This window comes from Choloepus didactylus, chromosome 15 (assembly GCF_015220235.1).
Source record: "Choloepus didactylus isolate mChoDid1 chromosome 15, mChoDid1.pri, whole genome shotgun sequence".
In the NCBI taxonomy this organism is placed as follows: Eukaryota; Metazoa; Chordata; class Mammalia; order Pilosa; family Megalonychidae; genus Choloepus; species Choloepus didactylus.
This window is the reverse complement of record NC_051321.1, coordinates 50,313,002-50,332,343: the sequence shown is the minus strand read 5'-3', so window position 1 is coordinate 50,332,343 and position 19,342 is coordinate 50,313,002. Positions and strand designations below refer to the sequence as shown.

Below are 19,342 nucleotides of genomic sequence, written 5' to 3'. Positions count from 1 at the left end.
TTCATAATTTTGAGAGGGGTAGGTTTCAGAGAATGATAATGATAATGATCCTGATAACCAACCCCAATGAATGTCCTGAAATAAGTTCTTTGAGCTCCCGAAAGGCATCAAGCCCACCTAAAGAAATAGAAATTATACGTGAAACCATTATTGCACATATTGCATATATATACATATATATCACAACCAAGTAATATATTAATAAAGATTCCAATAAACATGATTTTTTTAAAACTGTATCTCATTTCATTTTTGAAAATAGATATTTCTAAGTCACAATGACTAATTCCACACCCAAACTTTGCATTAAATGAGTGTTTCAGAAGAGTTGTGTTTTAAAAAAAACATACACTTTAATCTGTAAGGATGAAATTCTATCATTGTGTGACTATGAAAATTGAGTAAATTAAGAATCCTATAAAGTGAAATTACTTGTTTATTGAAATTGGAAGTTAATCAGTAAGAACTGTTTCAAGAAGCTGAATTTAACAAGCAATCAACTATGATTTTTGTTGTAACTATCTTTTCATTTCTAAATGTGATTGTGTTGTTATGTGGAATTTATTTTAAAATATAAAGGCTTAGAATCTCACACCAAGAATTGTGAAAAAGAAGTTAGACAAAAAGCAGAAAATATATTATGATTTAATCAATATAAAGTTTAAAAAATAGCCATAACTAATGTTACAATTCAGGGTAGTGGTTATCCTGAAGAGGACAAATATGCCCAGAAGGGTGCATGAGGAGCATTCTGGGATGCTGATAATGTTTTATTTCTTGATTTGGTGTTGGTCATGTGTATGTGTATGTGTATATTTTACAAAAATTTTTAGAGGTGTATTCTTATTATTTTCATGCTTGTTCTGCATTTTTAAAACCTCAATAAGGCTTGTATTAATTTTAAAAAGTTTATTTCAGAGAAAATGCCCATGTTAACCAGAAGTTAAACAATAGTATCCAACAAAATTCTTGACTAATTTGACATTAGTCTTAAATTTGCACATAGTGTGAAGAAGACATGTCTTGATTACTTGATTTAAATTCTGATTTAAATTTTAGTTGGGAGTATCTTTATATTTCTTGTGCTATGCTTTGTTAATGAATAAAATTTGTAGTTCAAAGCTTAAGAAGAAAACCTCTGGTAACTATTTTTCTTTGTTCTCTTTTCCCTTTGAATGAGATCTGCCATAATGTAAACCATACAGACCATTTAAAGACCTGAGCTAGTAACTGGTGATTGTCTTATAATAAAGCTAAGAATTTTAACTGCAAGCAAATGCATGAAAAAATTTATCCTGAAGTGATAATTCTGGAGGTTTCTGTTACCCTGCCTAACAACTGGATAACCTTTTCCTGAAATGATTCAAATGGTTAAGGATATACATGGATTTTGGAGTTAGAGATTCAGGCTCACGTTGCATCTGAGTACAATTTTATTATTATTTACTAATATTGTAATTATTTGTATCCCAACTTCACCACTTACACATAAACTTTGGCTATTTTAATTTAACTTAAATTAAAATGTCAGTCCCTCAGTTACATCAGACTCAGTTTAAGTGTTTGGTAGTCACGTGTGCCTAGTGACTACTGTATTGTAGAACAGGTATAGAGCATTTCCGCTTTCACAGAATGATCTACTGGATAGCACCAATTTATGTAATTAAAACAATACAGTCCTCAGAGAAAATTTTTATTATTTAATAAGATTATTTTCTAAAGAATTCTTAGCATTTTAATGGCAAATCATAAGGGCTTGTGCATTATGTGTAAAAATAATAACATTGTTCAAAATAAGAATAACCAGAGCCTCTCATAATGAAAATATGTAACTTATTCAGTGTCACTGATAAGGAACATATAGTCTTATATAAATTCACTAAGAATCTCCTACACTCCCTCCCTCTGCCAAATTTTTCACTATGTAATAATTCTCAAAATGGCATTCTGAAATGAACAAATCTAGTTAGTCAAGCTACAACGTGATTGAAAAAGGAAGTTGGAGAAGTATTCTCTCTCTAGTGATGTATCATTATGTAATTATTTATAATCTCTATTTATATCTAAAGTTATTTGTTAATAGCTTTGAATTTTTTTATTTTATTGTCATTTTATATGTTTTAGTGCAGTGTTTTATTTTTTTCTCCTTTAGGAAATGGATTGAAACACAATCACATGCTATGTCTATCACGATAAGACATTGGTTAGCCAAACAACCAATCCTACCCTTAAACCAGTTTGAATCACAGCCCACAGTTTAACCAGACAAGCCAATAAAAAAACTTGATTTATTGACTCTATTATTCTGTATGTCTTTGTAGTCATATTTTAGTAGTCAATATCATTGAAATAACAACCATTTAACCTCTATAGGCTCTAAGTCTATAAATCTACTTAATGATATCCAGAAAAATAGGCTGGTAGAAGAGCTTTATTCCTGTGTTATTATTATACAATAAACATCAGTTTTACTCAAAGAAATAAGTCTTTTAATAATTAAGATACTTTTTCCTGCTTATTTATAATATGTGTTTTTTTTCTCTTCTAGGCTACTGATAAAGATACTGGTAATTATAGTGCCATGGCATACAGACTCATAATACCGCCAATTAAAGAGGGAAAAGAAGGATTTGTGGTGGAAACCTATACAGGGCTAATCAAAACTGCTATGCTTTTCCATAATATGAGGAGGTCCTACTTCAAGTTTCAAGTCATTGCAACTGATGACTATGGGAAGGGACTAAATGGCAAAGCAGATGTACTTGTAAGTATATAAATTTTCAGATAAGGAAAGTACATGCAATACAGATATTTAGCCAAGGGTCAGTGTTTTCAAATCATAGACATTTTAAAAAACTTATTTTAAACAGGCTTTTTAAAACAAAAATGTTATTAATTTTAATACAGGTTATTAATACCTGTGGTTTAGGATAGGAAAAATATAGCTTCTTTGTTTTTTGACATTTGGGGAATACATCATTATATATACTTATTTATTTATCCTTTATGTTGCACACTTTCTCATTTATAACAGTAAAGTTGCAGTAGAATAAACAAAGGCTACTTTAATCATTATTGATCCTTGAGTCAAGAAGCTTTTGAAATAGACAGTAGTGAGTTTGATAGATTTCTGGTCAAATTAAGATCTGTAAACTATATAAGATAATGTCATTTCCCTTCCTCTTTATTTAAGATATGAACATTGTGGTGCTTTAAGCTAAACATCTAAGGTCACTTCACTCAGTATATTTAAAATACTATAAAAACCAACACAAGCAATATATAATTATTTAGATTATATATGCAATATATGCATAAGCAACATGATGTTTATGGGCTTTTTATTTGCATGAAAATTGAAATGTATATTTTTAAATATTAAAAATATATTTATAAAGAAACTTGATTAAAAAATCATGTCATTATATATATTAATCATAAAAAGAAATGTACGTATATTCTGACACAAACTTAGAACATCAGGGAAAGCTTCCTAGAAAAATTATGTTTACAAGCAGATCTGAAATCCTTCCAATCAAGAAAAGGGGGATATAGGAAGTAGTAAGACTTCTATGTAGAGGAAACAACATGTGCCAAGAAAAAGAAGGAAGAGAGATGATGGCAGTTCCAAATATCAATAGATATTTACTCAGTTTAGTTGAGCGTGGGAGGGAAAGTGAATGAGAGATGAGGCTGGAGATGGAAGTAGGGGGTCCATATGAAAGACATGTAGGCCGTATCAAAAATGTTGGAAATTTTTCTTGAAAGTAACGGGAAACCATTGAAAATTTTCCCGTAAGAGTGAATGAAGTTAAGATTTTTTAATATAGAAAAGCCTTCTTGCTGATGGAAATCTGGTTATCCCCTGAAGATACTACTTCTCCTGTTGCCTTCTTCAATGTCAGATTTGTTTATTTGTATTTTTTTCTGTTTCAGTTTGCTGCAGCCTTCATATTACCCACTGGCAGAGTGGGATCTTCTGTGCACAGCTTTTCTATTTCTAGACCCTCTCTCTTTTCTCAGAATCCAGATTTGACTCTTGTTGCCTGACTCTATCACTGCCTCATGTTGTTGCTGCTATCTTCTAGCAACATGGCATTCATTCCCCATCATACGTTAATGAATGAGCTTCTCAATTACCATCACCAGGTCCAAAAATTTTCCTGACCTAATGTTTGGCAATTTTCTTAAATGCAGAGATGATCCTTCCAGCGTTATGGTCTCAATTTCTTTCCTCCAGTGACTTGCCCTCCACCTTCTTTCAACAGCTTACTATCATAGTGTTTTTTGCCATTACCAAGTATTGCAATCCCTGTATAACTTCCATTTCAAACCTGTCACTCTGTGCCCATAATACTGAATATTTCCAGCTTACTCCAACATCTTTTATCCCCATCAGGAGCTCCAATTCATTAGCTAACTATATTTTTACCTTCCCTCTACCCATTCATGTCCTCTCTCTCCTGCTTACCAGAAATTATCAATTAGTACAAGCATTCAATTGTACACACATTCAACTCCCTTGCCTTCTTTCTCTAAATCATGTTGACATGACAGAATCATAACCCTTATAAATTAAAACTTTCACCTCTCTCCAGAATTATACTCATGCTGAATATGTCTGCAAAAACAAAAACGGTTGTATTACTAGTCTCACCTTAAATTAAAGACTAAAGCCCTTAATATTGTCCAATAATCACACTATATTTTCTGGTCCATTCACACTCCTGCTCTGCTAGATGTCCTTTCTTCCCAATCTTCCAAATCATCTCTTCTTCACTGTCACCTAACAAACTGGTTTCTCATTTCACTGAAAAATAAAATTAAAGTATTTAGAAGTGTTCTACAGATTCCCACCACTAAAACCACCTACCTAACAGGATATGCACCAATATTCTTTACCTTCTTCCCTGCTACTTTATATGAATTCTGTGCTTTTATCTGGAGCCAATACCTTCAGCTGTGTAATAGATCCAATTCCCTCTTATCAACTCAAAGATATTGCTTCAACAGCTCTCCCGTGTATTTTCCATGTTACTAACAGTAATTTCCCTGCTTTATCTCCTTACGCCCACAACCATGCATTTTTTTCTTCCTTCTATCTTAAAAGAAATCATAAAAACCTTATTGACCCATATCTCCTTCCAGCTGGAAACATAGGTGTTTCTCTTTCCAGAAAAATTCCTTGGTAGAGTGGGCTATATTTCTCACTATCTAATCTCTCATAAACCCTCTTCAGTCATAACTCCATTTCCAACATTCATCCAAACTTCTCAAGTCAAGGTCACCAATGACTTCCGTGTTACTAAATGCACTGATACTTTCAAGTCCTCATCTTACTTCAACCGTCAGCAACACTTCACTCTAATCACTCCACTCTCCAGGCTTTCAGCACATAATTCTCTCTGGTTTTCCTTCTAACTCATTGTTCACTCATTCTCAATCTCCTCAGGTTCATTTTCTTCTTCCTGACCTTTTAGTAGTGAGGTTTCTCAGGGCTCTGACATTAATTCTCTTCTCTATCTGCACTCACTGACTGAGTAGGCTCATTCAGTATCATAACTTCAAATATCATCTATATACTGAAACTTCTCAAAATTTATATCTCCACTCTAAAACTCATTCCAGAACACCAGTCTCATACATCTATCTGTACATGTAACAATTCCACACGAGTGTCTCATAAAGATACTTCATTACATACTTCTTCATTTTTTTTCATTCTGTGGTTTACCTCAAGCATCTAAAATAATTCATAATATGTATTTGATGCTCAATAAATATTTGTTCAATGATTGAATGACCCCTACACTATAATGTAGGTTAGCAGTTCACGAAGTGTGCGCCACAGAACCTGAGGGTTCTCAAAATCATTTCAGGAGTTCAAAAGGTCAAAATTCTCTTCAAAAGAATACTAGGATATTATGAGCTTTTTACTATGTTGTACTTGCATTGATGGTGCCACTGTATCCTCCATAGCAAATACACTCACAGTAGGAAAAAAAAAAAAAAGGAAGGGAGGAAGGAGAAAGAAAGAAAGCTGGTTTTGATTAACTTACTTCCTTGGTTAAGCAGTAAAACTTATTGTAATAAATCTCCACTCTTAACTAGATGTCTTTTCAATATTTTGCTTGATAAATGGGAGGGATGTATAAAACACTTCTGCTGTATAATGAAGAATGAAGACTGTCTCCAGGTAAAGCATTATGTGAGCTGAATTAGCTGCTTCTTTCAAGGAATATCTTTTTACTTGAAAGAACAACTTGCAGACAAAATATTGTTAGTCAGACTTGAATGTTTGGTGGCCATTTACACCAAAATGGATGAAGTGAACTTGTCACTGCAAGGATAACAACTGGCAGTATTTGTTGTTAATTTTCAAACCATTAAAACCCAAATTAGACTATTAGAAAATTGTATTAACTACTGTGAGCTTGAAAGTTCCCAATACTTAAAGACTTTTCTGATGAGATTGGTAGTCATTTTAAAGAATGTGATTTTTTAAATATTGTGTAATGAAATGTATCAACCTTTGAAAACCTGCATTATGCAGTGAACAAATATTTTCTAAATAACCAATGCAAGATGTTAAAAAATTCATTCATGGGTAAAAGCTTCATTTGAAGTACAGATAGATAAATGAATTTTAATGTAACTGAGCATGGTTTCAGGTTTTGCAATGCAGTTAACCTTGAAGAAATTACCACTTGATATTAGGTATAACATTGAAGAAGAATAATCATGATTCTCTAAAAAGGCTATTATAATATGCCCCCCTCTTCAAGAAAAGTGAAATTATAGCAGAGACCAGTTAGAAGACATAATTACTAGTTCAAGCAAGAGATGGTGAATTTCTCTAGAGCTATGATGACAAATATGCTAACCATATGCTGTATGTGACTACTGAGCCCTTGAAATATGGCTAATTTTCTTTGAGATATATAATAAGTATAAAAATACACACTGGATTGTGAATACAGTATGAAACAATGTTAAGATGTCTCAAGTTTTTTTTTTTCCCTATTGATTACATGTTGGAATGATAATATTTTGAAAATATTGGGTTTAATATATTATTGAACTACTTTCGCTATTTTTCCCAATCTTAAATTTTATTTCAAAGGTACAGTAATCATAATTCACTACTTTTTTTATCTTTCTGGTATGGGTACCAGAAAATTTAAAATTGTCCATGTGGTTTGCATTTGTGGCTCACATTATATTCCTATTGGACAGCACCATCTAAACTCTATGGGAACATATGAAATAAAAAGAATGATAGGTTTATGAAAAAGAATTTAAAGGACTTAGAGATAATAAAATATGAAAATTACCAATCTCTGTGTTTAGAATTATTTGCTTCACAAATGGTACTCCTCATTCTTTTTGACTATTAGTAGTTATGTGAATCCATTACAAAGATTGATCAGAGCAATGATAGAAATATACATGAAACTTTTATTAGTGATCAACTTATAAGGAGCTAAATTAAGCAGTTTTATAAGAGGAAATTTTTAATGTTTGGAGTAATAAACATATCTGGAAATATTTACATTGAGGTTACACTGGAAAAATAAAATAAATAAAATATAATAATCTGGAGCATCAAAATATCTTTACTATAGATAATAGAAGAAACCAGAATCAGACACATAGAATTTCTCTGATAGATCAAAATGTAAACTGTAATACCAAATTTTCTTCCTTTTAATAGTCAAAGATGTTTATGTTCAGCATAGCATAAATCAGATGTTAGTACTTCAAGGAGTTTTCTTTTTTTTAATTCAGTTTTATTGAGATATATTCACATGCCATACAGTCATCCATGGTTTATAATCAGCTGTTCACAGTACCATCATACAGTTGTGCATTCATCACCCCAATCTATTTTTGAACATTTTTCAAGGAGATTTTTAATTTTAAAAATACCTATTTAGAAGTAAGTCTAAGACAACTTTCGGAGCCAAATGCAGTGTGACTTTTGTTAATTTTTTAGAATCAGACATATATTATTATGTATGTATTATTTTTTTATATCTTAAAAATATTCAAGATGTTTTTTAAAAGTTTAAGATCAGAAAATCTTTTGAGTAAATTGCAGGCTTAATATTTATATACTCCAGAGCATTATAAATCTTAATCCCTTTACTGTTGGTTCAGTCAGAATTTAACACAAAAGCTCATGAAAAAGTTAAAAACTTCCTTGGAATAAGTAATTTATCTGTATCAATGAAGAGAAATATTGACTGTCCTTAAAAAACAGGAGAAAGAGAGGGAGAAAGAAAGAAAGAAAACAAAACAGCTTCACAAATCTCACTTATATCTGCAAGGACAAATTCTGTTTCCAGATTGAGTCTCTGGCATATGAATTGATTGCTGCTGAAACTCAAAAGAAATTTATGCAAAGGGAAATTCTACCACTTCCCTGCACCTACATGTAACTATTGAGTTTTATATTGCCGTAAATGTGTATGTAACAAACAGTCCCCAAATTTCAATGGCTTAACATAACAAATTTTATTTCTCTCTCAGATAACACAAAAATGAGAGTGTACACCATTAGATTGTGTTTTTGACAACTCCAGCTCTTCAGCAGACAGCAATTCGGGAACTCAAGCTCCTTCCATCCCATGTCTCTGTGTTCTTTATTCAGATGTAGATGGGGAAAGAAAAGGGTGGATCACACATGGGAGAGGTATAAGAACATTCACATGCAAAGTGGGTAATTTAAGGAGGGTGTAATAATGTGACTATGACTATTTATGAAGGTGTCTGCAGAATATAAGGAAATAAGAGATACTGCAGGATCCTGGGGATAGTAATAGCAGGGCTTCATTACCCACTACAAGCTTAAAGGTGTGAGAGGAAGTGGATGCTTACCAGAACCAGGAGACAAAGAACTGTGGAGAGAGGACAGTCTGGTAGGAGGCACAGCCCTGGCAGCAAACCTGTATCAAAGGAACCAGAATTGGGGAGTAATTGCCCTTTTCCACTCTCCCTCTATTAGAACCTATGTCATCCTCATCCCCAGCCTCCTCCCAATCAGGCAGAGGATCCGGGAGCACTTCAGCACCAATCCGCTGGGATAGCTCTTTTGCCCTGAGGCTGTGATTCCAGCACGTCAGACTCTAGTGTAGAGGACAGTTAGGAGTTGATGTAGGCTCCCAAGAGAACGAATAAAACCCCAGGGTTGCTACTTGTTCCAGGTTATTTGCATTTGACCAGGATTTTTTTTTTTTTTAACCTTCCTTGGTCCAATGTTGGGAGGGAAATAAAAGTAAAACAGGAAAAAAGAGAAGGAAAGGAAGGAAGAAGAAAAACTTAGCAACATATTGCTGTTTGCACAGACTTCTGCAGAAAGTGAGATTTCAGCCCAGGAAAACAGCATAGAAGTCAATGAATACAGTAAACAGCTTTTACAAATCTCACATACAGATTTCTAGAGGTTTTCACAATGTATTTACCCTCCAAAAAAAAAAAAAAAAGCTTAAAAACAACAAAACAAATAAAAAACCTGTGAATTTAATCCCTTTTTATAATGAAGTGAGATGCTTTTTATAAAGGCACAGTTAACATTCATCTACATATTTGGACATTTGGTCAGACACCTATTATGAGTAAGGGGCACAGGCTGGAACTGCCTGTATTTTGTGCTTGCTTATATGCGATAATTAAACAAACCCTGGCTTACTAGGGTCTGCACATATGATTTATTAAGCTCCCAAGATGGTTTTAAAGATTTTTAATTAGTTGCAAATATTTCACATATTATTTCAGATTTCTACTTCTCTTGAAAAACTGGAAGATCTAGCAAAATGGTCCTGTTTTCCCACATGGCATTATTCACTACAGCTGAGTAGTAGCTGCCCTTCTCCATATGAGGCTTGTGCTCTCAGATTTGCTGCAGTTTCACTTCTCCCTATCTTTTCTTACTCTTGCCTACTTCACCCATTTAAGTTACCTCCCTGGATCCTGAAGCCATTTGAGTTTATGACCCCTGATAGAGCATCTGGGGACAATTATATGTAGAAAATTAGGAGCCTATATAAAAGATATAGAGCCAAATGAAATTATTCCCTATTATAGATTATATTCATGTAACCGGTGATACATGAACTTAATTCTGAATGTTCAAGTCATGGTTCTGCTACATATGTATTTACCTTATTTTAATAGTGTATAAATGTATTTCAGGACCTTATATGATTTGACCTTACACCTTTTGTATCAGTGCTGAATAATAATCAAAATCACAAACCCTGGCAGACAACCTGCATTTAATCAAGGCCATGTTATCAAAGCTCTCTTTGCTTTATTAGTTTCCTTATTTAAAAATTGGAGTAATAGTAATAACTATCTGACATGGTTGTTGGAAGAATTTAATGAGTTAAACCCATAGTATATTGAGAAAAAAAGTGAATGGTGCATTAAAAGTACAGAGTAAAAGTTATTCTTCCGTTTTTCCGTATAAGAACATAGAAGAAATTTAATAAATGTTTAGTGAATAGAACATATGCTGTTGAATTTGTTCATTTTAGCCCCAATATAAGTTTGTGTGTACATGTCAATCTCTAAATACACAGATATAAAGTGGGCAAAGTTGATATGAATACTATTCCAGAAAAAATAGAACACCTTTAGTGTCTTAGTAAATAACCAAGGAAACAAACAAACAAACAAACAAAGAAACACATAATCAGCACAGTTGAAATCTCTTAGGGTTCTATAACCTCTAGGTAGACAACAAATAGTCTATCATTCTCAAACTACCATAGCAAGTTTCCAACACCTACTAGAGAGAGTATGATTAATTTAAAAGATCATTTGTTCCTTAGTTAAAAATGAGAAACCATTGTGTCTGTACATACTACAGAAGAAATAATAATTTTATTTTTTATTGAAATATTAGTGAGTAAAAGCTAAATGAATTCTGTTTTTTCCATTTTTCAGGTGTCTGTGGTCAATCAGCTGGATATGCAAGTCATTGTTTCTAATGTGCCCCCAACTCTGGTGGAAAAAAAGATAGAAGATCTGACAGAGTAACGGATTTTTGTTTACTAAAATATTTATTTTCATAAGAGATTTCATGCCTGAATGTATGTTAGCTGCTTTAATGTCACCTATTCAGTCTTTCTCTGACTATACTATCCAAATAGACCACACCCACTTCAACCTCTCTGACTACACTATCTAAATAGACCACACCCACTTCAACCTCTAATCCTTTATTCTGATTGATTTTTCTTTGACACACTATTTAATATGTCATTATATATCAATTTCCCACTAGAATATAAGCTCCATGAGGTAAAAAATTTATTATGTTCACTGCTGTCACCCCAATTATATAGTTGGTAGTCAATGCTTAATATGCATTGAAAATTTTAGACAAACAAAATCATGATGCCCTTTTCTTCATAAAACCTGAAAAAGCAAATGTCAAGGCAAAACTATTATTTCTCTAAGAACTTTTTAGATTTAATGCTTTTTTGGTGGATGTGATGATAGGAATGAGAAAAATCAGGAACTTTAGATTTTGAGAGAAGTGTGTCACTTTGGAAGGAGTGTGGACTTCATCTAACGTTGGACTTGAAACACAACATTGGGCAAATAATTTAATCTTTCCCAGCCTCAGTGTCACAATTTGTTAAAAAGAACTAATAAAACTTATATCATAGGATGGTGTGAGAAATAAATGATATAGGACATCTAGGACAGTGTGTGGAAATTATTAACATTAAATGAAAGGTAAATATTATATACAAATGTGGAGGATTGAAGGCCATACAGTTATGCAGAGATGCCAGGGTTTTGGTAAATTCTATTGAAGTGGCATAGTTTAATAATAGAGCTCCTATTATGGATTCAAACAGATGGATATCACTACTGTGTGACCTCTAGGCAATATGTTTCATGCTTAGGGTCACAATTTCTCATATGGAAAACTGGGAAAAAAGATGCCTATTTTGTGATTGTTTTTTGAAAGAATTAAAATTAGATTCCCTAGTGCAGTAAGCATCATAGGCAAATGTCTGATTTCTTTTCGTAGATTTTTTTATTAGTAAACTTGTAGATTTACAGAAAGATCATGCAGAAAGTATAGATTTCCCATGTACCCCCCTCCACACACAGTTTTCCCTATTATTAACACTTGGCATTAGTGTGGTACTTTTGTTACAATTCATGAAACAATATTATTATAATTATACTATTAACTGTAGTCCACAGTTTACATTAGGGTTCACTGTTTATTTTGTACATTTCTATGGTTTTTTAAATTTTTTATTCTGATGACCTATGTGCAAACTAAAATTTCTCACTTAAAATCTGTGAAAATTTCAAGTTTTCGTAAGCAGAAACATTTCTGACCCCATTTTGAATGCGGACGTGTCAGCGATATGAAATGTTGGACGTTATTTTGTATTGTAAAGCTCCAAACATTCATTCTTATCAGTATACAGGGGTAATGAGCATTCACATATATCCAACCAAGGTAGGCAGCAGTGCCAATTTGTTAATAAAAATGAGAATTTAAATGTCGTGGTGACCAGACCAACCAGCACATTCATTCCCTGTAGACATTCTTACAGGGCACATCACATCATCATCAAAGTCATTTTCTTTATCTCCCATGAGACATCCCTATACTATCAAGTAGGAAACTTGAATTTTTATGATTGGCACTTTTATTTTTCCCTTTAGGCAGATGCATAAATGAGGCCACATCATAATGCAAAATTTCCTTGGTAGATATGGAATCATTACAAACTGGGAGAATTGATGGAAGGAAAAACCAATAACCTGATATATCCATTTCACAGTGGGAAAGGCTTTGCAAAGGGTACCAGTTTCCTTCATAGCTAAGAGTACAGCGTCTGGAAAATAGAAGTCATGTAGTAAATGTTGCTGCTATAATGAAGAAAATGTTTACCCACCACTCCCTTGGAACAGGCTTTAATGACTACTGACATTTTAATGAATTTTATTATGTTATGCTTATAGAATTAACCAACTCTCCTTTGTAATGATACATATCCCTTTTTAGTTATATTAATATTTTCAGCAAGTTCCAATGAGTATCTATGACCCTTACAGGTGAAGTTGCATGTCTACACTCTGAAACAGTTTAGGTTGATCTTAGAAATGATCTCTTTGTGAGCCTTGTGTTTCTCTTACTTATAAATTCTTGGATTTGAGGTGCAGCAGTGAGTATAAGGGTAGGGACACCTTACTATAACCAGCAAATAATTAACAATAGTATCTAAAGAAGCAGCTAAGGAATGCATACAGTTCATGTTTTCCTCCTTTGTTCTTCCACTTTAACGTGAAGCTTCAATGAATAACAGGAGTTTGGGATTCTAAAACCTAAATCCTCAAGGACCTGCAGAAATGGCATTTTCAAAAATGTATAAATTCAAGAGTTAGAAATACGGTTTGGGTAGGAGGCTGGAACTTTATGTACCCAAGAAAAAAAAAAGTTTTTTTTAAGTTAATCCATTCCTGTGGGTGTGAACCCATTGTAAGTAGAATCTCTGATGAGGTTACTTCAGTTAAGGTGTGCCCCACCTCAATCATATAGGTCTTAATCCTATTACTGGAGTCCTTATAAGCAGAATGAAATTCAGACAGAGAAAGAAAAAGCCACAGGAAGTAGGAGGCTGGAAGAGGGAATCTGGAAGAGAGTCAGGGGAAAGGAGAATCACCTTGATAACACCTTGATGTGAACTTTCCTTCGGCCTCAAAACCATGAGCGAATAAATTCCCACTGTTTAACCAGACCCATTCCATGGTATTTGCTTGAGCAGCTTAGGAAGCTCAAGCACTATGTTATACTATGAATTTGAATTGATAATTCAGGCCTCAGAGTTGCTCAAATATTTCAAAATACAATTTGAAAATCCAATGATAGTTGGACTTTATTCAAGTAATTATTGATTTGTGAGTGGAAGAGTCTCATCTCCATGACCTACTTTTATATAGCACCAGAAATGTGTCTGTGTAATTAATTTAGAGTTCCTGGAATTAAGGTTACAAAATATGCTTTAGAAATCTAGCCAAGATATACATTTCTATGATGAGATTTAGGTCTCCTGGGAAAAGAAACTATGAAACAGTAAACAATAAATGCTAATACTCACATTTCCTTAAAGTAGTGTAATAAAGAATTGCTCTTGAGGGGAAAGTTTAAGTTAAAAGGCAAACTAAAAGCACATAATCTTTTATCATTTTAACCCTCTTTTTGCTTTACAGCAGGAGTCATCAAACTTTCTATAAAGGGACAGATACTGAATATTTTGGTAAATAATACTAGTAATATTTTAATAAATTTTGAGAAGATTATTTTGACATTTAATAAGGTTATTAAGTTTCAGTGTTATTTAATGGATTACTTAATTGTTGATAAAATTATAATTTAAATTTTAATCATAATTTGAAAATTAAATATTTTTTAAAAAAATTTCAAAATGGAATACTTTCATAAATGAAGCTTTATTTACAAAAAATGGGTGGAAGGCTGGATTTGGACCACGGATCATAAATTCGGCAACCCCTTTGTTGGGGATTGAGTAAGGTCCCCCACAAAAGGCATTTTCAGGTCCCAACCCTTGGTCCTGTGGGTGTGAACTCATTTGTAAGTAGGATTTTTGAAGATGCCGTTAGTAAAGGTGTGCCCAAATGGAATGAGGGTGGACCTTAATCCAATGCGGCTGAAGTCCTTTGAAGCTAAGAAAATTCGACATGGGAAAAAACCCACAGGAAGAAGCCAGAAGTCAAGAGAACCCAGAAGAGGAAGACAAAGACACTGCCATGAACATTGCCATGTGACACAAAAGCCAAGGACCAAAGATCACTGGCAGCCAGCCCAGAATATCACAGTCTTCAGGAGAAAGCATACTTGGCTGACACCTCAAATTTGAACTTCTCCTAGCCTCAAAACTATTAGCCAGTAAATTACAGTTGTTCAAGAAAACCCATTGTATGGTATTTGTTTTGGTCCCTGGGAAACTAATACCCCCTGCTTTAGAGCATTAAACTTTCTAGAGAGAAAAGGTTATAATTATTTATTCTATTCAAATTCAAACGCAAATTTGAAAGCAAATGCTTTGGGGAAAATCTCATATAAAATATCCTTATCTATATATACACCTTTTTTTTCCTTCTTCTTCCAGGAAAGCAGTTGTTTCTTTTGAACTCAGAGGACCCAGGGTCAGGTCCTACACCTACCAATGATCAGCCTAGTAAATTAAACTTTTTGATCCCTAGTATCCACATCTGGAAGGTGGGAGTTTATTTGTTCATAAAATTAATTACTAAATATCTACAGTCATTGGTTATAATCACTGGAGTTTTAGCAGTGAACACAACAACCTCCTGATTCCTATGGAGCTTACATTCAATTGCTGGGAAAACAGCAAATAAAATAATATAATAATAAATTAATATATAATACTGTGATAATGATAACTGTAGTAAAGAACAAATACAATTAGAAAATATAAAATTATGGAAGGAAGGCATTATTTTAGATAGGCTGGTTAAGAAATGCCTCTCTGATAAGCTGAAATCTGAGCAGAAACCTGAATGAAGGGAGGAAGACAGTCATGAGGCTGTGGGGGAAGGTGTGTTATCCCAGGGAAAGGGAACTTCAGATATGGAAACCCAGAGGTTGGATGTGCATGTCTGGCCTATCAAAGCATAGATATCAAGGTAGGAAATGAGTCATATAAGCCCTGATAAGTCACTTTGAGTTTTTCAGTTTTTACTCTGTGTAAGACGGAAAGTCCTTAAAACTGTGACATACTAGCCACATGTGGTTTTACTGAGCACTTGAAATGTGGCTAATCAAAATGAGAGGCACTATAAGTATAAAATACACACCAAAACTTGATACAAAAGAAAAGAATTTAAAATATCTCACTAATGTTTCACATGGATTTTATAGTGAAATAAAGTTTGTCTATGGAGTTACATTATGACAAAATAAAGTTTGTCTGTGGAGTTACATTATTAAAATTAGTTTCACTATTTTTAATTTTATAAAATGCATACTAGAAAATTTGAAATTACATATGTGGCTTGCATTATATTTCTTAAATTTTGCACAAAGAATTAACCTGTCCTGTCTAAAGTCTTTAAAGGTTATTGGTTGGGAAACAGGGGACCAGTTATGATTCTATAGCAATAGTCTGGGAGAGAGATCATGGTGGCTTGGACTTTTGGTTAGGATGCACATAGTGAGGGATGATTAGAGTAAGGGTATATTTTGAAGGTACAGTTTACAGAATTTGTTATGGATTGGATGTGTGAGAAAAGATAAGAATCAATAATGGGCCAGAGCAAATGAACAAAACAAAAATATTTGCCTTATTTAGCCACTGCAGAATTTAATAATATTATACATGTGAAAATAATATTGTTCTATAAGTTTAGAGATGATATATCAATACTTGGTGGACATCAATAAATGCCCTGGATATCAGCCGCCTCCTGTACCATCATTTTCATGATGTTGCAGCTTGGTAATGGATTAAATAGGCAATGGATCTCCTCCCCAAAGTCACTTTCTTAACCTTACATGCATTAAGGTTATTTTCGATTGTCTCATTTACTCCACATGAAGTGGGTATATTATGTGTGTCAAATATTCTGCTCTCTTGTGAAACCAGTGAAAAAAATCTGTTAAAGAATATAAACCAGCTGGAACACAAAGCAGATTGTTTCTTTAGTTATGTAGTCGTTTAGCTTCTGTATTCTAAAATTAAATTGCTCTAAGTATTGCCAATCACATGGCAATTTTCTCTAAGTATACTTATCACAAAGATGTAGTTGAAGTCGAAAAGGTTATCAATGGAGAATGACCGTGAATGATCTAGTTTTTATTAGGTAATTGACCCAGGCATTTCAGTAGTACAATTTCTGAAAACAATAACCCTTTTTTTGGTAATAGGCATGTAATAGCTATAAAATAAATTGAAAACCAGTCATAAAAATAAAACAGAAACTCTAAATATAATAATGAAATCCTGATTTTCAATATTCAAGGTATAACTTGCTTTTCTTTAAAAAAGATAAATGTAATTTCCGTTTCATTCAAAGACTTTATAATTCAATTGTTTTAATACAAAGGGAATTTTTTTGCTATTTCTCAATATTCAGTTCTTGTCTTTATTTTGGTAGAGGAGAAATAATCTCCTCTGTTTGCAAGAATGACTTGTTTATAACTCACTAGTTTATAAGAAGTTATAGTGACTTCAAAATATGCAGTTCCTTACAGAACCGAAGATAACCCAGAGTGCAATTAGACTTTCAGGAAATAGTTTTTTATAATGATCCTCATACACATTGCAGTAGTGTCTTCAGTGCTTACCTCCTTGGCATGTAGAGAAGTGTGCAAATTTAAATCCAATTAGCTTTTTAGTATTTTAGTATTATATAACATAATTTTCAATTATTCCCATGCTTCAGTATTGAACTGAAACATGAAATTATAGTTACAAAGAACAGTAATCCATGACTTTCACTTCTGTTAGTTCTACTTTCCAGGGTTAAATGTTTCTTTTCATATGAATTCTTAGTTATTATCTGAAGGAATGTTATCTTGGCATGACATGAATAACTTGCTTACGCTAATGATAACACATCAGTCAAAATGGCTCAAGGTCACAATAATTAATTTTGAACCTCTGATAGTCTTTCACATATATTAAGATAAATTTTTCTATTTTTTATTTCATATCACCTGGATTTTCCCTATTCCTGTATATTTTTATAAGCAAAATTAACCAAAAGCAAATGACTTATCAACTATATTTTAGTTATATCTAAAGATATTTTTGTATATTGATCCAGTAAGGAGAGCCATGTATGCTGATGCATTTGCTTCTTATGAATTTGTCTCTTATTTTAATGACCATATCATTCTTCATTCATTAATTAACATTTCCAAATGCTTCTATTTAAAAAACTATCCCAGCTTTTCTTGGGAGAAATAAAAAGTACAGAGAGATAATACATCAACTTTCTCGGTTAAATTTGCCACATGATGTAAGTGATAATAGAAAAATTTAAATACATAAACACCCTTCCCTCATGCTTTCTCAACTACATACAAAAAAGCATAAAGGACAGGGTGTGACTAGTACATTTACATAGTATAATTTGCCAGAATAAATATTCTTGCTCCTTTTTAACTTTCACTTTTTTTGTATTCAAACTTTTAGAGAAAACAAAAGTTTGTATTCAAACTTCTAGAGAAAACAAAGCCAAAATAAAACAAAACAAAAATTCCTTTAATTCCTTTGATGATATTTTCATTGATTTTATTTTTTTTTAAAGTTTGAAATCTTTCAACTATTGCTACTCTTGTCAAGAAGAGATATGAAGAATCTTCCTAGACTAAAAATATAGTTTAATAGAAGATTAATTAAAAATGCTCTTTTTTGAGTTTTAACAAAGACAGGACATTATTATATTGCCTTTGTTTGCTCTGTGAAAATGTTTCAAGTATTAAATAGTAAAGTTCTGAGGCAAGTATTCTGTTTAAGAAAATAAAATAATTAAGGGATAAATTGAGATAGAACAAGGAAGAGAAAAATCAGTTTAATTCATGAGATAATTATAATGAGGATGCCAGTATAATGGCTCTATATTTTTATTTTAACTTATGATTTGTGCAACATATCACAGAAAAATTCAAATAAATTGTTATTAACAGCTGATGGAGAAAAAAGTTAATTAATATAGGTATATTCTACACTGTGATTTCATGGGAAATGGTTCTTCATATTCCAAAGGTGGAATCCATTAATATGAAGATAAGAACAGGTATTTTCCAGCATCCTTTTACACTTTTCTTTTCATGAAAAAACAAACAAAACATGGAAGCACAATTGGGGTAAGAAGAGAGAGAAGCAGAAAGAGGTAGAGTGGGTAAATTCAATTAAGATTATAATCTCTGTTTTATTCTCCCCAAATGTCATACCATTCAGTTCAATTTATGTTTCAGAGCCTTTGCTTGTATCAAATAGAAAATAACTTAAGCAATTGCAATATAAAAATAAAGACATTATTTTACGTTGTTCCATTAAAACCTTAGAGATTTCCAAAATAGCTAGTAAGCAGTGGTTCCTTTCAAGATACCTCTCTCTCTCTCTCTCTCTCTCTCTCTCTCTCTATGCTCTGTCACCCCTGCCTATATCTCTTGTGCACACTTTCTCGTGTTCACTCACCCTCTCTCTGTTCTCCTCCCCCATCTTAGTTTGCCAGGGCTGCTCTAACAAATATCACAAATATTTGCTTAAATAGCAGGAATTTATTGTCTCTGTTTTGGAGGCTGGAAGTC

General features: G+C 32.8%; 1 protein-coding gene across 7 annotated transcripts in view; it reads left to right on the top strand.

The window, feature by feature from the left end:
• PCDH15 (protocadherin related 15) overlaps nucleotides 1-19,342 on the top strand; it is a 1,822,477-nt gene that overhangs the window by 1,751,542 nt on the left and 51,593 nt on the right. For 6 of the 7 annotated variants that reach the window (XM_037804906.1, XM_037804907.1, XM_037804908.1 and 3 more), the window contains 2 exons: nucleotides 2,549-2,764; nucleotides 10,951-11,039. In XM_037804906.1, coding sequence (XP_037660834.1) covers nucleotides 2,549-2,764; nucleotides 10,951-11,039 — 305 coding nt within the window. Of the gene's footprint in view, nucleotides 1-2,548; nucleotides 2,765-8,532; nucleotides 8,691-10,950; nucleotides 11,040-19,342 lie in introns of those variants that run through there. The other variant, XM_037804910.1, reaches the window with a different exon arrangement.